Genomic DNA, 26,101 nt, shown 5'->3' on the forward strand with positions numbered 1-26,101 from the left:
TAAGTCTAGAAATTTAGTTCAAATAATTGACCCAAAAAACCTGAGTCGACTTATTCACAGGTTAATGTACCAGTAAGTAATGTATGTTAATTCTTATTTAAAAGAAGTAACCATATCCTGGTGAAAAGCAATACATGTGAAGCACAGATCCCCTCTACTTTCTCATCCATTCAGTCCTAAGAGTAAGCAGAGTTATGTATGCTGAAATTCTGTAAGCTCTTTGCCATTGTTTTGCTTTGCTTCATCCTTTAGATCCTTTGCTGTGTGTCCCTAAATTTTACCCTCGACTTATCCATGAGTCATAGCAAAATTCATAATTTTGGCCCCAAAAGTTGCCCTTGACTTATACATGAGGCTGACTTCTAATTGAGTATATACAGTATTTCAAATTAAGAAATATACCACATGAAGAAGTTATATTATGATTGGTGCATTTAAGGTACACATGCCACTATCTTCTTAGCTAAATGTGACTTATGTTTTCTGATTAGCTAGCTCTTAATCCTACTAACACCTTAGATATACAGTTATGTATGCTGAAATTCCAGCATACGCTGGAAGCCTGAGCCGGAAGAAGCCTCGGAGCATCCGGAAGGGGTAATGGCACGCAAGCCATGGCTTGCCATCATGTGCATGAGCCCCATTGTCAATGGGGCTCAAGCATACGTGGAATTCCCCTTACGTTGGATGGTCTGAAACAGATCCCCCGCGTAAGGGAAGGGCCCACTGTGCTACCAATATACTGAACATCTGACCAATTGTAAGACATCCCTCAAGAAAGTTCACAATGATACCATCTCTTTTCACCTAACAGTAAACTTCATTTATTCCACACAACATATTTTAAAATTTATTTCAGAGCACATATATATCTTTTCTTGCTATGTTACATAATATATCACTTTCCACAGATGCTATCGGACTACAATTCCTACCAGTCATAGCTAGCACAGGCATTGGTGAGGGATGATTGGGAGCTGAAATCCAACAAGATCTGGAAGGTCATCTATTCTCCATCCATGGTCTACATTGATTAACAACACATAACTATTTGGATCAATCCAAATGACCTTGAGATATATTTGGAAGATCTTGGACAATTTTTTTCCTCAGCTACCACAGTAAAACCTTAACCAAAAATACCAAAGGCCAGAGTAATTGTGTATCAACTTCTACAAAAATGATTCTGTACAACTAAGGGCCCATACAGACAGGCCAAAATAAAGCTACTTTTGGTCACTTTGGAGGTATGCTGTTTAAATGATGCATGAGTCCTATGAGTCCGGAAGCCACGCCAAAAACACGCTCCTGTCCTTAGGACTGAACTGTGGCTTTGGCATGGCCTCTGGACTCTTAGGACTCATGCATCATTTAGACAGCATACCTCAAAGTGACCCAAAGCAGCTTTATTTTGGCCTGTCTGTATGGGGCCTAAGTTAGTCACTGCATCAGATCAGAAATTTCCCATCAATTAATCCTGGGGACACCTCAGTAGAATCAGTAGGTTAAACATCCATGATAGCCAATGTCTTACATTCACCATCCCCCGCATAAATTGAACTTGTTGCAAAATTCAGAACAGAAAAAAGGGAAATACTTCTTCACATAAGTTATTCACTGCCAGAAGAAATAATTATGACTGACAGGTTAGACAGTTTTTTTTAAAGGAGTTAAATAAATTTATTGTGGTTAGAGGCACTGATATCTACTAGTCAGAATGGCTACACCTCACCTCCAGAATCAGAGGCACTATGCTTCTATGTATTAGTTGCTGGGAAAGACAAGATAGAGAGTGCAGTTGCACTCATGTTGAATTTTCCACAGGCAACTAGTTGATTACTCTGTGAACATTCAAGACAACATTTGTATACATGCTGCTTACATGTAGCAGCTGGTTTAGAATCACTTAATGTAAAGAATAACTATGCAGGAATGTTCACCTAGTATCTCATATATGAATCCAATACTACTCTTCACTGAGCTTGTTGTATTATGAATTTAATGTAATTAATAAATCTCGTAAAAAATTAAATCCTGTTTTTTTAAAAGTTCACTCAAGGCAACTGATCACAAATAGTTTTGATCAGTATTTCACAGGGTCCTAGAGACAATTTTAAAGGATTACTTGTATGACTACAAATTGAGGTATCTTTCTCCCTGTATTTCTGTCATGATTCTTTCCCCTTTTCCTTTTGTTACCTTCGCTCTCTACCTCCACTGCGCTCCCTAAGAAACTGCCTGTGCCTCCTTGGGGAAACCAGTAACACATGTAAGCCACCGCCTTCTATTCCCAAATAGCTGACAATGTCAGCCTATGCATGTACAGTATCATCACAGTGTACTTACAATGTGTTTGTGAAGGCCATCTTATAAGTCATTAAGAATGGCCACAACTAATATCATCTTGTAAGCACATTTGAAGATTCAAGAGCCAATGTACTTACAGTAAATTTCAATGGCTGTGGCACAGTGAGATGTGAAAAAATATCTCCAGAAAAGAGATACTTGTAAGCAGAGTGGCAAGTTGCAGCCACTTACTTGAACCTTGGTTGATCCTACTAGTCTGGCTGGATTAGCAGCAATCGCCATAGGGATTGGTATAGTCCCCTTGTGGCTTGTAGGTGTTAAGCATACTGATTCAGTACACCTGGAAATTGCAAAACCCTTTATCTGGAAAGTTGCCTCAAAGATGCTCAGAACAGCAACAAGAAAAAAGGGTTTTCCTCTTGAAACCATTTCCAAATTCTCATGAGTAATTTCTCAAAACAAAGGTTCTCCTGTTATGGACCAATGCACGCCCATTCACCATGGTCCTAAGTCGCACACATATATAAAAGCATAAGGCACAGCCATCATCGAGAACAATACTATATATCTAATGTGGGGAGGGCAACACTATAGTAAGACAGGCCCTGAAGTTTAAATTCCAGTTGCTGGCACTATGGATACATGATGATTAATTATAAATAACAATTGTATGAACTACATGTTTCTTTAGCTAGAATTATTCCAAAATATGATAAGGACAGGTTGCCTACCTGTAACTGAAGTTCTTCAAGTGGTCATCTGTAAATTTACACAAATGGCTCTGCACAGGCGCAGGAAAACCCATTTGTGTGATTCACAGAGATCACTATGAAGGAGGACAGGTTGCTTACCTGTAACTGTAGTTCTTTGAGTGGTCATCTTGAATTCACACAAATGTGTTTTCCTGCTCCTGAGGAGGGCCATTCATGTGATTCACAGAGACCACAACGAAAAACCAGCGATTCTTCAAACTTTAAATATATATATTGCCAGATTGACATTATAAATTTGAGAAGAGCAATTGTCCTTGCTTTTTATGACTTTGCTTACACTGTCATGAAGAATTAATTTGATTTTTGTAAAGCATTTTAGGGGGGGAATCATATGAATTTTATAAAGATATCACCATTTTTTGGTAGTATTCCTAAGTCCACATGTGTAGGATAAATTAAAAACTCAGTAACTGAATATATAATCTGTTTTGGGTCCTATAAATCTTCTCTTCCTAGAGGTCCTCTTAAAATTACCGATAAACACAGGCACAGGAGGTTTAACCAAAATCCACACAAAACTAATTTTTTCAATTGGGGGGGGGGGGAGCAATGCTGAATTAAATATTAAGAATACAGAATGCTTGTGTCCCATGGTTTGTAATGGAGTCATATTTATGTCTACTCAAAAATAAATCCTACTGAATTTAATGAAACTTACACCCAAGAAATTGGGTATAGGATTGCAGCCCCAATGGGACTAAACTCTGCAGTATACTTTTGACTGCAGTATCATTTTAACCTCAGATAAACAGAGAGAAAACTTTAATATAAGATTTCAAGGCAAGTGTGTGGCATGGTTCAGGTTTAACCAGCATCCTTATTAGCAAACTGACAAAATGCCTCAAAACATTCTCAAAAATCTGTTATCCCCGCCTCCAAAACATCTAGATGTAAATATGCGAATTACAGGTGTCCATACATGCTTAAAAAGAATGTTGTTACAGCCAGATTTTGGCAAACTCACAAAAATACATATTACAAATGTATATTACAACTGCTTTTGCCTAAGGATTTCCAGGCGTCCCTGTAACTCAATAGCCACTTCTATACTGTGGCAGTGAACTCTACAGCTTCAAATTGGAAGTCAGTCTAGGACAACCAACAGCAAGTGCACCTGTGCAATCACATATGCTAATTCAGAGAGCTGAATCTCCAAGAGACAGGCTTTACATTTATTGTAACTTGCAGGAAATAGCCTATCTACACTGACAGAAAAATGAGAACGTTCACATCTTAAATCCATGTTATCAACCACAGAAAGTAAAGATTTCATTTCATTTTATAATATCTAAAATGCACAAACGTAAGAGACCCCTTGATATAAGCACTGAAACACACCTACAAATATAGGCTGCTGCATTATTTACGGACACCCATTCCTTATTGGCAGACAACAAGCAAACACAAAACCAGTAGACTGCCTATACTACAGCCATATTAAAAGCAATGCAAAACAAAAAAACAAGTAGGCCCTCAAAACCAGGGAATACACAAAATCAATTATGAATTAGGGTTCCTAAAGTCAAAACACAACATACAGTATTTCAATAGTCACCAATTGAAAACAAAATGCAGCCTCTCCTCTATTTATACACAACCAAACACATAGCTTGAGCAATGGCATTCTTTTGAAAGGGGGGGGGGGGGAAATGGTAAATCTCTTGTTCACATAAAAATACACACTTGTCCAAATCCACAGCCCATCTCTAAAACGAAGCAAACAAGGCCATTCCATCATGGCGAAATAAATAAAGGTCTAAAGCCATATGAATCGCCTCACTATGACAACAATTGCAAATAACCAAGAAGCAGCTTGTTACAACTGCTGTTTGTACACACTGGGCACCTGAAGAGTTTCATGGTGGCGGGAAGAAAATAACCAGCAAATCCAGAAATATCACAGCCCAAAAGAGGAAGGGGGGGAAACACACAAACACACTTTTGAGATCAAACAGGCTTTCAAAATGGGTTTTGTGGAGATTGTTTTTTTTTGCACAACCAAAAAATTAACAAGACCTCCAAAGGCCAACACACTGGTGCTGCAAGAGCCCTGCTGAGCGACACTTACCGCAAGTAATACTGTTTTAAAGCGAAGGCAGCGTTAGAACAACTTCTGGGAAAGTTAAAATCTTCTATGATTTCTCCCCACTGATTCTTCTCCGAGACCTGTCAAAAACAACACACTGGGAGATGTGCACACACACACACAAAAATAAACCAAGCCCACGCACATCCACATCCCCCACAAGAAGAAGCCTGCCATGACACACACAAACCGACCCACCACAAGAGGAGGAAGGGGAAACCTTCATTTATTTCGGCTGAGTCTGGGATTCCCTGGTTGCCTTCCCTGACACAGTTTCCATGGGTTGCTCCTCCCCTTTCTTTCCTGGGGGAGTGAGGAGGACAAAAAGTGTGTGTGTGTGTATATTGTGTGTGTGTATGTGTGTCTGTGTGCATACATATGTCTTATGTGTATGTGCACACACACACATATATATATACACTGTATATAGTGTGTGTGTATACATATGTCTTATGTGTGTGTATATATATATATATATATATATGTATATATATGTCTGTGTGTGTGTGTGTGTTTATTATGATTCTGTGTGGAGAGGCCGTGTGTCTTTTTGTTGTTATCTCCTTCCTCCCTTTGCCTGAGCAATAACCCCAAACTGGAGCCCCCAGGTCGCCTGGGCCTGTTGAGAAAGCCCCCCCCGAAGGCCTGCATCCACACTGGAGGAAATAACCCGCTTTGGGACCGCATTAACTGCCCCTGGCTCGAGGCTATGGCATTCTGGGAGTTGGAGTTTGTCGTGGGCCTCTGGGCCCCAGAACAAACTCCAACTCCCAGAATGCCACGGCCTCGAGCCAAAATAGAGTTAAAGCGGGCCCAAACCGGGTTATTTCCTGCCGTGTGGCTGCAGCCTAGTCGCCCAGTCCCCCTGCGAGCGGAAGGGAGGCCTGGAGGAGCCGGGGCCCTGGCCTCTTTCCCCGCCGCCGCCGCTAACCGAGAGAGGCCTTCCTTTTGAGGCCTACCATTTTCCGTCCTTAGCCTGGAAGCCTTTAAAGATGGCTCTTGGCTTCGGCTTGGCCCCTTTTGTTGCGACGAGTGTGCCTAGTCTCTCCCTCCCTCCCTCCTCCCGGGCGAAAGGGCTCCGAGGGCACCCCCTTCCTTCTCCCTCCCTCCCTCCCCCAAACGGCCAGGCTCCGTCCCCGATTTATCGATGTGAAAACATGCCCGCTAATTTTGAGTTGCAGGGAAACTGCTCTCGGCTCTGGCTCCGAAGACGCCGCCGCCGCCGGCAGAAGCAGCAGGAGAGCTCCCCTCTTATTCATATTTCCCCTCAGAGACAGGCTTGGCCCCTTCAGGGAAAGGGACTGGCAGGCCATCATGGAACTCCCCTTCCTCCTTTCCAGGGCTTCCCCGACCAGGCCCCGACCGGCCCTCTGCCTCCTGCTCCCTTCCTCCCAGCCTCGAACCACACATTCCGGCTTTTGGGGGACACAAGCCCCCCCCCAGTCCTTCCCTCCCTCCCTCCTCAGGGCAGGCCCCCCACAACTTGGGCCACTACTAGTGCTCCTACTCCTGCTCTTACTCCTACTACTACTCACCTTCCCGAAGCCGCCCAAAGTGGTGACCCGGGTGTAAAGAGCGTGGAGATCCAGCTCTCTGCCACCCACCACCGGGATCTTCTTAAAAGGCGACCTGCCAAAAGCGGAGGAGAAGGAGAGATGGACCAAGAACTTGTCAAGACCGGGTCCCCCCTCCCTCCCTTTTATTTTTAATCCAGTTAAAGGTGTATAAAATCGGGCCCCTGTTCCCCCCCTCCCTTTCCACCGACCCCTTCCCCATCTCCCCCCATTACTATTACTACTATTATTGTTGTTGTTATTAGTATTGCTCCTTACCCTCTGCTGTGGTGGAACTGCCGCAGCTCGTCCAGGAAAGCCAGCCCTTTCCTCCGGTGGTCTGGGGGGTTCTTCCCAGCCGAGTGTGCCATCTTCGTCCGGGGGAAGGAGGAGGAGGAGGAGGAGGAGGAGGGAGGTTGCAAATATTAGAATAATAAGCTTTCTTTTTGTCTCCTGAATAAAAGAAAAAATCCAGCGGCAAAACAACAACAGAGGCTTCGGCGGCTTCGGCGGCGGCGGCGGCTCCTCCTCGTTGCCTTTTAAGAGACCCAGGCTCCTGCGCTCGGCCGGAGATCAGCCATTGGAGAGGAGGAGGAGGAGGAGGAGGAGAGGGGCTTGTTGTTCGCAGAAAATTAAAGCAGGGAGAGAAAGAAGGGGGAAGAAAAAGTTTAAAAGGGGTAAGGGAGGCCGGGGGAGAGAGGGACACAACACACACACACACACACACACACGAGGGGGGGGAGAGGGGCACCGCCGCCGCCCGCCTCTCTCTCTCTCTGTTTCTCTCTCTCTCTCTCTCAGCCCAGGCAAGGCAGCAGCAGCAGCAGCCCGCACATGATGAGGCTCAACATGGTGCTGGATCCACACAATGAATTGGGTTAGTGTTTGTGGCAGGGTGGGGGCGGGAAGGGGGGTGAGGGGAGGCCGGGCGAGGGACTGGCTGGCAGTGTGTGTGTGTGAGTGGGTCACAGGCGCCGATCCCTGGAGAAATCTCCCCTCTCTCTCTCCTCCTCTCTCTCACACTCGCACACACACTCACACATACACACTGTACAGCGGCGGCGGCGGCGGCGGCGGCGGGATTCACTTCTCCTCTCTCTCAGACAAAAAGATCTGAGGCCGCCGTGCTGCTGCCTGGGCGAGAGCGCGACACAGCGCGACCTACAGGCCGGCAGAGGCACTGCACAAGGCCGCTCTCTCTCTCGGAAAGAAAAAAAAAAGACCCAGGCAGGCTTTGCCAGCGAGCACTAGTTCCTGGCGGGGGAACAATAGGCTCCTCTGGCGGCTAAGGGCTCATCTGCAATGTGCCGCAAACTTCACACACACAAAGAGAGAGAGGAGGAAATATACAGGCAAGGGAGGCCGGGGCTTCTGGAGGGAGAAGGGGAGCTGCGACTGCACTGCCGGCTCTGCCAGGGTCAGGGGCAGCAGAGGGAAGAATGGTTCCCTCCTCCTCACTAAAACTTTGGAAACTCTTACTCAGGAAAAGGGATCTTTGGCGTGGCGATGAAGATGGCGGTATGTCTATTCGCAGGTTCCCCCCCCCCCGAGGAAATGAGGCGGAGTGCAACGTTGTAACAATGAAACCGCGTTATAAATACAAATTAATTATATTTTATAATATTATATTTTATAATATTTTATAATATTATATTTTATAATATTTTATAATATTATATTTTATAATATTTTATAATATTATATTTTATAATATTTTATAATATTATATTTTATAATATTTTGTATTATTTTATAATATTATATTTTATAAAAAATAAAACTTTGGAAAGTCTTTTTTTTCCAGAAAAAGGAATCTTTTGTGTGGCCATAATATAATTAATACTATAAGTGTATTTCTATTCCACCTTTTCCCCAAGGGAATCGAGGCAGATTGCAACAGTTGCAACAATGAAACATAGTAAAAAATATTACAATTAAAAGAAACAAGGAATACAGAGGCTGTGTTGCTTCAAAAGGGGGAAAGGCAATCTTGTAATGCAGTTTTACTTAAAAAACATGTCAGTATCAAGCCCTGAATTGGAGTGAACTTGGCTGTCTATTAAACAGATGCATTTCCCCCTCCAAGCTTCCATTATGCATGACTTGAAGGTAATTTTGTGAGAGTTCCTGACCCCTGCAGTTCAAGGTGATCTGGAAAAGAGAGGTTTAAAAATTATATGGAGCAGATGACTTGGGGAGAGGCACCCAAACCATGCAGTGTTGTGAATTTAAAGATAATGAATGAGAACAGAAGCCACCTAGAAAATATTTATTGGTCGTTGTGGGTAGATGTAGTTTCTGTAAGAGAGTGGCAAAACTGGGAAGCCACCTCTGTGGTGGTGGATTCAGTTGATTTTAGGCAAGCCTCTAACAACTTCAACCCATCTGCAGCATGGAGGTGGGGGGCATATACCAGCCTACATTATGGGAATTTTGTCTCAGTAACAAAGGTCCAAAGCATGCTGCAGAAATAATCCAGTTTGAGACTGCTGGCTCAGTGCTAGGTAATCATGGCCGGACAGAAAAGGCTCAATGTCTCACAAAACTACAGTTCCCAGGATCTCCTAGCATTGAGCCGGAGCAGTTATAGTGGTCTCAAACTGGATTATTTCTTCAGTGTGATTTGGACCATAGTGTATCATACACAAAACACTAGAAATATACTATACACTTAATTATCAAGAGAAGCAACCTGGTTTAGCAGTTTCAGTCTTTGACTAGGATTGCCTGTCACAGAAACTCACAGGGTGACCTTGGGCAATTTACACTTTCACAGCCTAAGCAACGCAGTGGCAAAACTACTCTGAATAAATCTGACCAAGAAAAGGATAGGATGGGATCTCTGTTGTTGTTGTTATGTGCCTTCAGGTTGTTCCCAACGTATGGAAAACCTATCGCGAGGTTTGCCGGGCCAGATTTGTCCAGCGGGAGCTTGCCACTGACCTCTTATGAGGCTGAGAGACTGTGACTTGCCCATGGTCACTCAGTAGGTTTTCATGGCCAAATGGGGGAATCTAAAGCCTAGTCTCCAGAGCCTTAGTCCAGCATCCAAACCACTACGCCTTACTGGCTCAAGACTGCCATAAACTGGGTCAGTTTAATCCCATAACAGTAATGTTATCAAGGAGTACCACCTAGGAGGGAGCAGGGGAAGCCTTGGGGAAAAAAACCTCTCTTGCTATAAGTCACTGTGGATTCAATCCAGATTTAATCATGCTTAGACACATGCAGGCACAAATGAGGTTTATGCTGGTCGTGACTAATTCATGTTCCCTTGATTTCAGCAGGTCTCCTTTAAGAGTGTACCTAGACCTCATATACAAATATCATTTTTATACACTTCATATATTTGATGCGTTGTTGTAGTTTATAATACGAATCTTCACTGTTTCTCAGCCTGTCAGAGATTATGGAATACCAGAAGGGGAGAATTCCATTAATTCCGCAGCTAGTTTTAGCAAACCAAAACAGTCACACTGCTGGATTTTCTGATCCAAAATGTAGGCTGAAAGCGCCTGGGATTTCTCAAAGAGCAGTTCTGTAGTTCTGTGCACCCGGAGTGCTACGGGCCTAGCTACCTGAATCTGGAAATTATGTGGTGGAAGAAGCGATTTGTAGGAGCCGTGAAAGATGCCATGAGGGATTATAGCTACCAGGAAAGGGAGTGAAATGTGTGTGTACAGGAGACAGGAATGTGTGGGGGCTCAAAGGGTAGAACGTCTAGGCTTGGCAGGTAGAAAAGGACAGATATAATCAAATGAGAAACATGCTGATGCCACTTGGTAAGACTTGCCCCATTTCTGCAGATATTTTTTTTCTTTCTCCCCCTGTATTCTGTTCATGTTATATAGCCATGTTATAGTTGTTATAATTTCTGGTGTCATATTTAAACCTAACACTGAAGTTCAAGCAAGCAAGCAAGCAAGCAAGCAAGCAAGCAAACATTTAATAATGGACTGCCTTGCATGACACCCACCCCACCACCCACATTTCCTAAGGTTGCAATCCTATACACACTTGACCAAAAAGAAGATGCAACAGCTCCCTTGCTTCCACACAGATACTGAGGACAGGACTGCACTGTTGGTGAAACTGTGGCCCAAAACACGCTGCAGAAATAATCCAGTTTGAGACCGTTTTAACGGCCCTGGCTCAGTGCTAGGAAATCCTAGGAATTGTAATTTATTGTGGCTCCAGCTCTCTCTGACAGAGAAGGTTAAATGTCTCACCAAACTACAGTTCCCAGAATTCCCTAGCATTGAGCCAGGGCAGTTAAAGTGGGTTATTTCTGCAGTGTGTTTTGGACCAGAGATAGCCTCAAAAAAAGGAAAGGGCAAGGAGAAACCTAAAGAGAACTTGGTCATCGTCATAATTGACTCTTTAGTCCGAATTTTAAACCTATAAGTATGCCTTTTAAAGGGAATGTTTTACTTTTGTCCCTACAAGGTAACAGGCAATGAGGCTTATCTACATAACAAAGAGGGGTAAATGGGACTTCAGATGCATGTTTTGTTCTTCTTGGGAGCTCAAATTAATGTGTCTCACTCATGGCTCTTTTCCTATTGAAACTGGAGGATAGGCCCACAAAACAAAGTACATTTCTTAGATGAGTGCCTGCTAATAGCTGTCACTGGTATGGTTACTTTTTGTATGGTAATGTGGATACTTGTGTCCTTCCCTTAGAAGAGCTGGGATTCTGGATAGTTGTGAGGGCACCTTTCTGTCCCAAGTAATAACCAGGAAGGGATCCCAGCCTTCCTGGTTATTGATATTCATCACAATATCAATTCTGAGGCCTCATAACCAAAGTTAGTAGAGCCCTGTTTAAAAAATCAATGACACATTATAGTCTCCACAGCAGCAGGCCTGTCGAGGAAATCCATATTGCCTTTTATGCCAGGCACTAAATTATGCCGGGAGATTAAAAAATTTAAGATGGTGTTCTTCCTTCAACTTCAGGATTGCAGCTTCAGCTTGAACACTGAGAGATAAAGATGTAGGAATGGTGTCTGGGGTCATCTTCTTGATGGGGAAGAAAGGGTGAAATCCCCATTTGGCATGGTTTTGGTGTCTAAAAATCTTGTTATGACTGTTTTAACTGATTTTGATTCTTTTAATGTTTGCTGTATTGTAATTATGTGGATTTGTTTTTTTTTAGGAAGGGGGAGATAATGGGATGTATTTTACTGTGTTGTTATGTCTTAATTGCTGTAAGTTGCCTTTATGTTATTGAAGAGGCGGGATAGAAATAAACATTATTATTATTATTATTATCTTCTGCCCTTCTTCAGGGTGATTTTTCCAGGGAAGGGGTTTACACCTCCTTGCCTCAGAAAGAACCTCCTGAAGTGGAGCAAATACTACTTCTTAAACGAAAAGGGTGTTTTGTTGTTGACAAACAGCCCCACAGTGTGGCAATAGGAGTGAGTTTTCATGAGGGGAGCAACGGCACCGCTGCCTCGGTTGACGCTGAGGGAGCGTCGCAGTTGTAAACAGTCCTCAGATGACTCAAAAGAAAACCTAGGGGTCTCCCTCAGTCTTGCCAGGCTTCGGCAGTGAGTCAGTGGCGCGCGAGGCGAGGCCAGGCCAGGCCAGGCTAGGCAAATTGCGTAGGGCTGCCGTTGCCGAGCGCGGCCCTTGCGCACCCTCCTTTGCGTAACCGCCGGCCGGGAATTCCCGCTGCGCGTCCTATGCGTGTTCTATGTGCTCCTTTCCCTCAGCTGCCGCCAGAGTCTTACTAGCCAGAACATGGGCCTTCTAACTAGAGAGCGAGGCTGCTGCTGCGGAGGCGACGCATCGAGGCCGCTCGTCACAAAATGGCGGCGCCCACGGGTGAAAAAAAAAAGCGCAGCCCCATTTTGTTGCCCTTGGAGCCGTCGTCGTCGTCAGCGGAGGCTCGGCTGCGGCTGGCGCTTCGGGGAGGCGGGAGGAGCGGGGCGAGGGCCGGTTCATGTTACGAGGAAGAAGGGGGCGGGAGAGAAGAAGGGCGAAGGGCTCGGCTCGCTTGAACCCTCCTGAGGCGAGGCTTCGGGGGGCGGAGCCAAAGTGTATTATTTGTTTGTTTGTTTATTCATTCTTGCTCTCAGGCGCCGACGTGACTGATATTCTGCACTGTTTATATCTTATTTCAAAGCTTCCTCTGCAGCGGAGTCCTAACGCGGTTTGAGCGCGCTCAGTGCGGACGCAGCCTCGGGAGCCGGGACTGATTCGGGTTTTCCTGTCACACGAGACGACGGAGCAGCAGCGACCCAGCGCCAGCCTCCTCCCCTTCCGCCGCCGGTCTCCGCCCCAGTGGCCACAAGGAAGCCCCGGCAGAGGCGCCTCTCCTCCGGCTCCAGCTCCAGCCTGGCTGCCTGGCTGCTTCCCCCACTCTCCTTTTATGTAACTTTTCCTCCTTCTTCTCTTTCGTTCTTTCTTCCTTCCTTCCTTCCTCTTCGTTGCTGTTCTTGTTAGGTTTGCTTGTGGAAGCAAACATGAAGACCTTTTCCTTGCCCTCCTCTGGAGAAGGACGGGAGAGGTCTCCTGTCAGTAACGGGCCACTCTCTTCTTGTGCCTTAATGGCATCCTCGCCTTGCTCTTCTTCCAGTGGCAAAGCTCGCAAGGTACAAACTCCATCTCTCAGCCTTCGCAGGTGACATCTTGTCTCCTAAGGATTCTCTCTCTCTGGTTTTAAATAGTTCTGTAAGATCCTTGGGATTTAATATCTTGTCGCCTGGTGCTCCGTCCGTTCTGCCCAAATGGTGCGAAACGCGTTGCGTTTAGTTTAAACTGGATCCTCATTTCATTTTGTGTTTTGTTTTGCTTGCTTTCCTTTTAATTAGGCAAGAAAGGATTCGTGGGTTGGCCGCCAAGCGCTTGTCAGTTTGTGCAGAAACTAATTTTTGTGTGTGTGAGAGAGAGAGAGAGAAAGAAAAAGAGATCCAAGGGGAGGATTTTAACGTAAAGGTATGTTATATGTGAACATGTGAACTAAACCGGTTGGCTTTGATTTAGCAAAATAAAAGCTGGAATGGAAAACTGTCTAGTATTATGCCATTAATTTTGAAGTCGTGTTCACGCCGAAATGCAGAGAGCCTGCATCGATAGACAGACTTATTCACAGCACAATTTAAAAGGCAGTTATGAAACAAAGCCACTGTAGCCATTTCCTTAATCCTGAACGGTAAGCACCCAGTTCTCTCTCTCTCTGCATGATATCTTTTTATGCAACAGTGGCTGTTCTTTGTGGCACCTCTACATTTCCTGAGGAATGGCTCCTTAATGGATGGCTTTGTATCATTTTGTGCCTTGTTGCCATTCGATATAGAAGCTAGTGCTTATTGTTAATTAAAAAACCCCTCAAGCTTACTTTGTGGCTTGAGCCTGTGCATCCTTAGAAGTAAATTCCACTGTCTTCAGTGGGGCTTTCTCTCAGGAAAGTGTATGTAAGGACTCTTTAAGGTGCTTTAAGGAGCTATGTGTTTTATCTTTTATATGTCTGTAACTGTAATGTGTTAGTTCATTATCTCAAACAATAAATGTTTGTGCTGGTTCCTAGCAATTGTAATTCCATAGTGTGTATTTTTTTCATCAAGACAGTAAACAATAAAATCTGAATGCTAGAATGTCTTCAGGAAAAGCATCCCCAATTTCATGGGGTCCCTTCCTTTGTTAAATCCTGTATTTATTAAATCCCATATCTTTAAAGAGCCAGTAAGTACTTATGCTGGTTCTTTCTGGTTGAAATCCCAGCAAGACAGTAAAATGTAAGTGATAGAATATCCTTACACTAGGAAAGTATTTAATTCAGCACCTTCCTTTTGTTAGAATAACATTTCAGAAAGCTAACCCCATATATACAGTATATAATAAAGTGACGAATTTGAGTGAATTCAGTTGGTACACTTGCAACTCATTCTTATGTATGGAAAGATAAATCCTACTGAGTTTAAAGTCACTCTATAGTGTATATGGTGGCTGTTTGATTTGCAGGTAATCCTCATCTAGAATCAGAGATGTTAGGATTAAGGCAAATGTTTCTAGTCCTCGTGGCTACAATAAAGTTAAATGGACATGACTACATTAAAAGTTGTATTAATTTACAATGAGTATTCACACCCAGTCACTACACTAATATTTATTTTTAAAATGTTGTGATACATAGACCGTGACATACATAAAAGGTTCCTCATGCTCACTGTTTACAAGTTGCAAGGACTGCTATTTAAAATCAATTGCTATTTAAAGCATACATATAAATGTTCAAGGTCTCCAGCAGTTCATTAATTTTCTCCATAACAATAATAATGCTGGCTGCACTGCCAAGACTTCTTATGGCGAACAGCTCTTCTACTGACTTTATACTTGGGCTATCTAATTTTGTACAAGCAGCTTCTTAAAGTATTGCTTTATTCCACAGAAGTCTTGCCCCTTTCCATTACTTTTTAAATTGATATGTGATACAAGGTGCTTACTCTACTACTGGTGGAAACCCTGGTTTTGTTCAAGGTAATTTAAAATTCTAAATTTTCAGTGATTTGGCTGTTTGTTTAACCTTTAAAGTTGTGCCCATGAATGAAAGAGAACAGTCCCAGAAAAGCCAATTAAATCTTATTTGCTTATTGTTCAGAGTCAGACTGGCTTTCAGTGTGATTTTCAACATACTTGCTCAAAAACCACAATAAACCTGGTGGAATTTACTCCCAAGGAATTGCTTATAAACATGTTCTTTAATCTCCAGCTCACCGTTCTAACAAGACACTGATCACATGAACATTATCAAAGAAGTTATTTAAAGCAGACTTTATAACAACCTGTCATATGACTCACAATCAAGAAATCCTTAGGTAGCTGTTATTGTGGGAAGTAGTCTCTAGGATCGGATCATTGTGATTGTTTTATTATAGATGCATATAGAGAACCAGCATGGTGTAGTGGTTGGAGCCTTGGACTACAACTCTGGAGACCCAGCTTTGAATCCCACTTGGCCATGGAAACTCACTGGGTGACCTTGGGCAAGGCATACTTTCTCAGCCTCAGAGGAAGGCAAAGGCAAACCACCTCTGAACAAACCTTGCCAAGAAAACCCTGTGATAAGTTTGCCTTATGGTTGCCATAAGTCAGTAACAATTGAAGGCACATAACAACAGATGCATATATAACACTGTTTCCAGACTCTGGCAGATGGGTATGAATCTTGAAGCAGTGTATGCTCTTTACTGTGAAATGTAACTTGTCTTTTATAAGTTAGGTTGTATTTCACAGTCAAATTTTATTGGGCTCATAATGAAGGTTGGAATTATATGAGAAATGGCAGTGAAGGAGTGCTGCCTGATTTCAGGAATCTGGCAAACTTAAAACAATTGGTCTAATCCAGGGCCCCCGCCCGGTCCTGCCGCCGATTGCCGCCAGAGCCTTTGGCCTCTTGCGTGAGGGTGTGGGGCCTTTGGCCTATCAGAAGGAGGCGGGCAAGGGGGGGGCAATTGTCTATAGAAGCCTCAGAAACATGCATTTATATTAACATTTTTTTAAAAATCAGCAAATTTTTTCACGTGTCCTCCATTTTTTAATAAAAGTATCCTCCATTTGAAAATGTTGTCCTACATTTGTCCTGGATTATTTATTTATTTAAATTTTTTTTTAAAAAAATAATTATTTATTTTTTGGCTTCGGCCCCCCAGTTGTCTGAGGGACAGCAACCCGGCCCCCGGCTCAAAAAAGTTGCCTACCCCTGGTCTAATCCTTACAGCAAATAATATAAAATTATGCAGAGGGGCTTGTGCTGGCTTGTTTTTCTTTATTACTGTGAAACAGCCCTTAGGGGCAGTTAACTGTGATATTGTGGATAAGCAGTGCTTTGTATTCCTTAATGAGAAGGTCTGTTGGTTCTGGTAGTGATGTTAAAGGGGAGGTGTCAATAAAGCAAGTGCAGATATCCACGCAGACATCTCTTTAAAAAGAGAGAGAATATGTAACTGGTAGTGATGTTAAAGGGGAGGTGTCAATAAGGCAAGTGTAGATATCCACGCAGACATCTCTAAAAACAGACAATATATAACGGAAGTAAGGAAAGCTAACTTCACTTATGAAGTTGCCATATTTTTCTTCCTGATACAGGCAGGAGCTGTTACAGTGAAAAAATAGGGAGAAAACCCAGCAAGTGCCCTTGTCTATCCCACTCTACCAGTCAATTATTGCATCCCAATATTTAAAAAAAAACAAAAAACTTGGATACTTTCAACGTCTGCTTATCTCTGAAGGTATTCATGCATCTTTGAAAATGACAGAACTGGGGCTAGCCTTTCAAGTGGTAGTTCAGATTCTAAATATAAATTACTATTGATTTAAATACTCACCTGGTTTGTGGATGGATGTCCCTGTTAAGTACCGTTGGCAACGAAATAGCTGTTAAACAGAGAAATAGATTTCAGTCCTATACAAGGGTATATCTTGTGACAGAATTGGTGTGATCATTTGTCATATCATTTTCAAGTCATGATATCTGACTTCTTTTGTCTGTCCAATAGCTATCAAATCTTATTCGGTCTATTGGCCATAGGCATTTAATTTTTTGTTTTTATAAGAGATGGTTTAAGAAACAAAGAGTTAAAAAAAGAAAAAGAGATCACATAACTGCTCAGCATGTTCCTATATCCCCATACTTAACCTCACAAGCTTACTAGAGAGTTTTGAATATGTATGTGTGCTTGTGTGTGTGTGTAATGCAACAAAGAGAAGGAAGGTCTGCTTGTAATAATGAAATAGTGTTAATACAGGTTGAGTCTCCCTGATTTGAAATGCTTGGGACCAGAAGTGTTTTAATTTTTTGGATTTTGGAATATTTTCATAATGAGTTCTTGGAGATGGGACTAAACATGGATTTCTTTTGTTTGATATACACTTTATACAGATAGACTGAAGATAATTTTATCCATAATATTGTGATAATTTCGTGCATGAAATAAAGTTTGTGTACTTGGAACCATGAGAAAGCAAAGGTGTCACTATCAGTCAACCATGTGGACAATTTTGAATTTTGGAGAATTTCGGTTTTGGAATTCTAGATGAAGGATACTCAACCTGGTTTAGTGGTCAGGTTTGCACTATTACGTAGGGCAAATGAATCAAATAAAAGTGAGAATCTTTATTTAAACAATTGATTTAAATAGGCTGTTTTTCAACCTTGCTCATTGAATTAAATCACCTTCATTTAGAATAATTGCCCAGATAATGTGTAAAGACATGACAGCAAAAAGACCATGGCAAGAAGAGTGAAGATGTTCAGATGCCAAGTCTTACAAAAGGGCTAATGGAGGAGACAGTTTCAGGACAGGAGGAGCCAAGCTGGCATTTGGTATCAGGTTAAATGGGACGTGGTGGCTCAGTGTTTAAGACGCTGACTCTGATGATTGCAAGATTGGCAGGTCGGCAGTTTGAGGCCCAAGTGCTTCATGACAGAGTGAGCGTGCATCACTAATCTCAGCTTCTGTCAACCTAGCAGTTTGAAAGCATGTAAAAGTGCAAGTAGATAAATAGGCACCACATTAGTGGGAAGGTAACAACGGTCTGTGCAGTCATTCTGGCCACATGACCAGCGGAGTCATCTTCAGACAACGCTGGCTTAGTAATGGAGATGAGTACTGTTGCCTACAGTCAGACATGATTTGACAACCTTGTCAAAGGGAAAACCTTTACCTTTATCAGGTTAAAGAAGTCAATGGAAGGATGTTTGGCTTTTCCTGTGTTACAACCAAGTAGAATGGGAAGACAACCTTAAAATGTCTGCAGTGCTGTTTCACACATTCATAATTATCAGTTATCTGAAGGATGTGTTGAAATCCAGTGGAAGAAACTAAACTGGGTCTAGCACAAGCCAAAGCAGATGTTCAGAGGGACTGGCTAATATATTTTGATTGCAATCTTGTGGCCACTTATTTACAAGCAAGATCCTCTGAAGTCAGTGAGGCTTGTAACTGAGTAGATGTGTACAGGATTGCACTGTTAAGTATGATGTTCTCAATGAAAGAAAAGAAACTATTGCTATGCATACTACCCCACCTGATTGCCTGCAGCTATGTCACCTGACTCCTTGATAAGAAACAAAGGTTTGCTTCAGCAGTTTCTTGCACAGTAGGTGGAACTTGTTTTCCTTAAAAACAGATTATGGAGACATTTGTATGTGTTTTTTATATAATCTTATAATATTTTTTTAATAATCTGGATAGAAGCAACAAGATTTTTACAGTCCAAATGTAGGAGGAAACCAAAACTGACAAATTTGTCCATCCAGGCTTTGAGTAACTAAATAAATACACTTGATTTGATTCCCTCTATTTTACCAATTCCAAACACAGGCTATATTTCAGAGGAAAGAAATAGCAGAACGTACCTCTGATTATTCCTTGCCTGAGAGAACACTATGAAATCCATGCAGTTGTCATACGTCAACAGGCAACTTGAAGGCACATGCACACACAGGATTTAAAAAGATTTACTGCCATTTACTGCCTGAAAATCTCATTTTGAATGGCCGTACTTCATGGGAGCCAGGTACAGCATGGTCCTATCCATGTTGGGAATACCGTATATGGTCAACTATAAGTCAGCCTCATATATAAGTCGAGGGCAGGGTTTAAGGTCAAAATGATGGATTTTGATATGACCCATGGATAAGTTGAGGGTAAAGCTTACAAGCATGTAATAAAGGAGTAGAGGCTGAAGTAAAGGAAAACAGTGCTAGAGATCTTTAAAAGTTTTGACAGGCATAACTGTTTGTGCTCACCCTAAAGGCTGTATAAATGAGATAGTAGAAGGGGTTGACACTACTTTTAGGTGCTCCAAGAAGAAATTAAGCTCTCACCTTTCACCAAGGCATGGTTCCTTTTTTTATAAGAGTACAGTACTTATATTGACCTGTGGATAAGTCAACCCAGGTTTTGTGGGTCAGTTTTTTGACTAAAATATCTAGACTTATACATGAGTATATATATATATATATATATATATATACAGTAATAGCTGTTTTCTATCAAACCCAGTTGAGGCAATGAGGGAAGAGTTTCATTTAAATTGATTTTGGAACTAAGGACTCCCAATTTTTCATGTTCAAGATGGGATAGCTTGAAGTTCATAAAAATTTGAATGCAGAAGGAGCAGAAACTGGCAGATTTTCCCATCCTTATTTATCATTGTGACCAGGTTATCTATCAAGGACCTTTCTGGCTAGTTTTCTTTTGTGGGGAAATGTGATTACACACCTCTGCACCTTAGGTTGTATTTGAGAATAAGAAGTGGATTTTGCCCCTATTGGGCTATTTAAATCAATAAAGCCAGAGGCTAACCAGAACATTTAACTATAACAACAATTTAAATTATGCTGATGTCTCAAACTGGATTGTTTCTGCAGTGTGATTTGGACTCTAGTTTTTATATGACTAGGGCTGCATGCTCACTTCAGAAACAATCCAGGTTGACACCACTTTAACTGCCCCAGCTCAGTGTTAAGGAATTCTGGGAATTGTACAGTAGTTTGTTGGGGGCACCAGAGCACTGACAGAGAAGACTAAATGTCTCACAAAACTACAGTTCCCAGAACCCAATAGCAGTGACCCATGGCAGTTAAAGCGGTGTCAAACTGGATTATTTCTGCAGTGCAGAGGCAGCCTAGATTAATTAAATGTGCTGATTTCAAAAACAGTGATTCTCTCATTTGTGACACATTTACTTTAGCTTTATGAGGGAATATCCTTTCTGGATAATAAAGGAGTCAGAAGTTTACAGAAATGGTCAGCAGATGCTAGGCCTACAGCATTTGCAGAGGAATGGGTGTAGTAGATGAAGCAGATGGTTTTATAATTAATACTTTGGTTTTAAAAAAAAGAAGCTCTTGACACATTTAAATCGCACAATACTCACATTGGTCTCAAATCTTAGCTGTTGACCTTCCCTCCAGTTTTTCACTTCAGGTGTGGGTCTTCTAATTTTTATCTCCACAGCAGAAATTTCAATTTTATCCTTCTCACCCACTAGAAGTTATACTCTTAATGTCTATCTGGTGGTTTCCCCTCACTTTCCCCCTCAACAGTCAATCCCAACTGCCATGGAACAGTTTCTGCCCAAAATTCTATTTTCCTTCTCCATTCCTCCTTTCTTTAAAAGGCCATCTCCCATATAAGCTTCTTGCTTTTTTAATCACAGTCAGACTTCACTTGTCCATGTATTTTATTTCATATCAATTGGCCATCAAATCTGGCACTGACTTTGACCCACCAAAAGGGTGGTAAAGATGTTTGCTTAATATACAGTTGCTGAAAGGAACGATAATTTCTACTATAGAATTTTTACCTATTTTCCACAGGGGGAAAAATATGGTGTCAAGAGCCTATTTTCCCCCTCACTATTCCACAGTGTATAGCGCTTCAGAAAAGGTATACGAGCGAAACTGTCAATCTTAAAAGTGGAAAGAGATGCTTAACTGCCAGTCTGTGTTAAAAGAGTTATCTGAAGGAATGAGGGTAATGAGTAAATGTCTCTTCATAGGAAAGGGATTAAAGTCCTTTGGGGGAAAATATTACTCGAAAGCGTTTCTTTAGAACTAAGCTTTGTTTGAACCAATATCAGATAAGGAGAACTGGAGTTTTGTTTCCCTTTCTGTGAGAGCCAGGGTGGTAGTGTGGTTTGAGTGTTGGACTGTGACTCTGGAGACCAGGGTTCGAATCCCCACTCAGACATGGGAACCCATTGGTTGACCTTGGGCAAGTCACAGGCTACGATCGTGGCAGTTAAAGTGGAATCACAGTGCTATAGTGAAGCATGAAACAGCTCCAGGAAAGTGAATAAAGCAGGGTTGATGTTACTTGCGTATGGCAATTTGAGAATTTTTTGTGGTCATTACTGTCACTATTTTTTTTGGATGCCTTTTTCTTTCTTTAAAAAGAAATTATACAGTAGAAAAGCCAACAACACACACACATAGACATACACTGCAGTATAAAACATCTCCCAAAGACAAATTGGAGGAATATAATTTACAGTTATCTTGCCTGGATGGGTCAGTTTGAATGGCTCTCTGGGAGCTGCCCAGCTCTCCTGGAAATCCTTTATGGATAAGAAAATGGTAAGAAAGAGAGAAAGTGTCCGCCAATGCGGTGCAGTGGTTTGAGTTTGGGACTATGACTCTGGAGACCAGGGTTTGAATGCCAACTCACCCATGGAAACCCACTGGGTGACCTTGGGCATAGCACACTCTCTTAGCCTCAGAGGAAAGTAAGGGTAAACCACCTCTGAAAAAATTTGCCAAGAAACCCCCATTATAGGTTTTCTTTAGGGTCGCCATAAGTCAGAAACTACTTGAAGGCACACAGCATGAGGTGTCCCTGTTTGTATAACATGTTGCAGCTGTCCTGCAATCTAAAATCTGTCATGGAAATGACAAAGGTTTGGTTTACTTGTCAGCTGTCTTCTGCTTCTCTCACAGAGGCCTGTGTGTATGGGGAAATTTGGTCTTCACTCCAAACTTTATATAATATTAAATTCAAAACTGCCCAGTAAACCTGAGTCTTCGTATCATGTAAATGTTTTTTGGAGTCCTGTGCTTAATCTATGGAGAATTTATTAAGAATTAAAAGAAAATTCTTGATCTACTGTGTGTGTGTGTGTGTAGGAAGGCCCTTTTTATGGTACTCATATGTGTTTAGAGTTTGATTACCAGTGTGTGACATTGAAAGAAGTGCATACTGTGTAGCAATCTGCAGCAGGAAAAAAAATAATTCTATTTTATAATTGTATCTTGCTAATAAATGAAGGAAACCCCTCTTGTGAAGTGATAAGAGTGTGCCAGTGAAGAGTCAGAGAAATCTGACTTGCAGGTGGTGGTGGTTGTGTGCTGTCAAGTCATTTGCAACTTATGGTGACCCTAAGGCGAACCTATCATGGGATTTTATTGGCAAGATTTGTAAAAAGGAGATTTGTCTGAGGCTGAGAGAGTGTGACTTGCCCAAGGTCATGTAAAAATAACTGCCTAGGAAAGAAACAAAAGTGCAGTAAAGAGCAAGAAAATGGTATTGTTGCAATATTGTCATCTAAAGAAATTGAGCTGCATGCATTCTGTAAGATATTCACAACACGTTATTTTGAATCAGATCAAAGACACTTCTGCATAATTGGACTTGAACTGACAGAATAATACAGGTTCTTTGTCAACAGTTCAGATTGCCTCAAGTCGTGTCTTTTTCTAAACCGATTTCTGTCAGCTATAGAAAAATCTTGTATTTTTTCTTTCTAACTCATATATAGTATTAACACCTTGGTTCACAAATTATTCAAATGCTTTAAATATATATCCTAGTAATATTTCCCCCATTTTAACAGTTAATGTAGAACTTAAGAGAGGTTATTGATTTTCAAGTGCCTTTCAATTGGACATTGATTATTTAAAGGTTGAATAAAGACAAACCACACCTGAAAATAAATGTGGTAGAACACAGAGTATGTTTATTTGGAATATTATTCATTTAGTGATATCAAAGTTTTGTGCTTCCTTCACTAACTAGAATAATAGATAGATAGATGGAATGCATACTTCTGCTCATCTTCCCTTGCAATGGAAGCCCATGGGAATGGTTTCTCATCTTAAACCCATAGGAAGTTTCCGATTCATTTAATGCAGGAGTCTCAGCTCTGATAAGCATCTGCTCTGTAGGATTTCAGGCAGGAGTCTTTGCTAGTCTTACATAGAAATCCATGGTGGTTTCTCATCCAAGTACTAACTGGGCCCAATCTTGCTTAAATTCCAAAATCAGATATGATCAGGTGGCGTGTTCAGGCTGGTATTTTAATAACATATTCATCATGCTGAGAAATTGCTTAGAAAGGGCTTTAATATCTTTCCCATAGAAAGGCTAAAAGAGGGTATATCAAGGACACCGGTTTCTGTGGTTGGTTCTCCTTGCAGGGACAAGCACAGAAATAGCCTTGTTGTTGCCAAATGGTCACACCAAGACCTGATGCTGTTCCACACTATATAATTATAGCACTATGATTCCACTTTAATTGTCATGCCTACATTCTGTGAAATCCTAAGGTTTGTAGTTTGGTGAGCCATTAGAGATCTCTGGCAGAGAATCCTACATATCTCTCCCTACACTACGAATCCCAGGATTCAGTACAATGCAACCATGGTATTTAAAGTGGAAGCATCGTGCTATAATAGTATGAAACAGCTCCAGGAAATTGAATAAGGCAGGAATGATGTTATTTCCATGTGGCAGTTTGAGATTTTTTTTGTAACTGCTGCTGGTTTTTTTAAAATACCTTTTCCCCTTCTTTTTTTTTTTAAAGTCATTTTACAGTAGAAATACATAGAAAAGCCAAGGACAATACACACATACACTGTGCAGTATAAAACAACAGCTCCCAAGAACAAATTACAGGAATATAATTTACTGTTATCTTGCAGTTTCTCAAAACATAGGGGCAGCATTACTTTCTTCTCTAGCACAGAATCATTTACAGCAATGCCAACATTGCAGGTTATTTTTACCAGAGGAAGCCCAAACTAAAAGATCACTCATTGTATCTGACATTGAGGAATTAAAAACCCTAGACACTTTTCCAGTGTCCTTCATATCATCCATGTGGAAGCCATTTAATAACTCTCTGTATTAAAAACAACATAGTATTTCTGCCAAACTCTTTAAATATATATATATATATATAGTCTTGGCTCACACATTTTCAAATGGGTGTATTAACAGAGTTTGCAATGTTGCTACAGTGTTGAAGGGTTGGAAGAGCCTGTTTGTGATCAAGACTAAAGCACATTTGGTTAAAACGTGTTCAGCGTTTGTTACCCTTGTGCAAAGTGACATTAGCTGCAGATTACAATGGGGAGAAGATTAGATGGGTAAAATTAGAGTAAATTGCTGCATTTAACTATAATCTTTCATTGACAGAATCTGATGACTTCATGAAACTGAACTGTAATTTCTGGAGTATACTAAAAATACAATTTATACAGTAATATGATTTGTAAGAACATAAGAAAAGCTCTTATGACAGCCAGTGTGGAGTAGTGGTTTAAGTGTTGGATTGTGACTGGGGAAACCAGGGTTTGTTTCCCCACTCATTCTTGAAACCCACTGGGAGACTTTGGGCAAGTCACATACTCTCAGCCTCAGGAGAAGGCAATAGCAAATCTCCTCTGAATAAATATTGCCAAGAACCCCCCATGATAGGATAATTTTAGGTTTGCCATAAGTTGGAAATGACTTGAAGGCACACAACAACAAGAAGAAAAACTCTGCTGGATCAGAAAAAGAGACTTTATTATTTTATTTTATTTCCAACATGCCCTTCCCACAGCATAGATCCCTTGGCAGCTTACAACAAATTATCTAGTCTAGGATCTCTAACCCACTGTTTTCTTCACTGACTGGGGAGTCCACAAACAGGACATGAATATAATAGCACTGTCATAATTTCAATAAACTGCAATATGATATTTACCTCTATAATTTAAGAAGACCACACCTTTACTAATATAGAAAATAAAGTTGTGCCTCCTTGAGTTACCATCATAATTACTGGGAGAGATTTTGTTTGTATAATGTTCCAGTCTTTACCAAAATCTCAAGAGGAAGCAATTGATTTACACGGTGGGAGATAGCCATATACAGTGGACCCTTGTTATACACTGGGGTTTGGTTCCAAGATTCCCTGTGGATAACAAAATCCGTGGATGCTCAAGTCCCATTAAATATAATGACATATCAAAATGGTGTCCATGATAAAAAATGGAAAATCAAGGTTTGATATTTGAAATTTATACTTTTTTTGAACATTTTCAAACTGTGGATGTTTGAATCTGTATATAAGAAGAGCTGACTGTATTTAGAGGTATAGAGATGAGGGTAAATAAATAAATAAATAAATAAATAAATAAATAAATAAGAGTTCAGCCTACCAAATGAGTTTTCTCCCAAATTTTGAAGTCCTCAGATTTTGTTCAACTGAGGTTTTCAGTGGCTCAATGCTAGAAATGTGGGAACTGAAGGAAGATTTCATTGTGGATTCTTATTTGAAGAAGAATTTTTATCAGGGGGCTTTGGTCTCATTTGGTCATCCTTCCCAGCTATGCTCTTGCCTTTATGCCAGACTATGATCACTAGTGGAAAGATATAACAAAATGTAATTAATTAATCTTAATCACACACACACACAAAGTTCTAATGGTCAGTGAAGTAGATTGAGCTGCATCATACTTATATACTTCTGTCAGATTTGCTTGAAAGGAATAAAACAGAGTTGTATTTATTAATCTGTTAATACTTAAAACTTAGTTGTGTTTAAATATAAAATTGAGCATTTAGAGTAGCCCATTGAATGTAGTTCATGGTGCAAATCAG

At 41.3% G+C, this 26,101-nt stretch overlaps 1 protein-coding gene across 1 annotated transcript in view; it reads right to left on the reverse strand.

Moving 5' to 3' along the window:
* Positions 1 to 7,388, reverse strand: part of ARID2 (AT-rich interaction domain 2) — a 119,371-nt gene extending 111,983 nt beyond the window's left edge. The window contains 3 exon segments of the mRNA XM_042468106.1: positions 5,149 to 5,246; positions 6,702 to 6,795; positions 6,999 to 7,388. Coding sequence (XP_042324040.1) covers positions 5,149 to 5,246; positions 6,702 to 6,795; positions 6,999 to 7,090 — 284 coding nt within the window. The 5' untranslated portion in view covers positions 7,091 to 7,388.
* Positions 7,389 to 26,101: the final 18,713 nt, after the last annotated feature.

This window comes from Sceloporus undulatus, chromosome 5 (genome assembly GCF_019175285.1).
Source record: "Sceloporus undulatus isolate JIND9_A2432 ecotype Alabama chromosome 5, SceUnd_v1.1, whole genome shotgun sequence".
NCBI classification, from domain to species: domain Eukaryota; kingdom Metazoa; phylum Chordata; class Lepidosauria; order Squamata; family Phrynosomatidae; genus Sceloporus; species Sceloporus undulatus.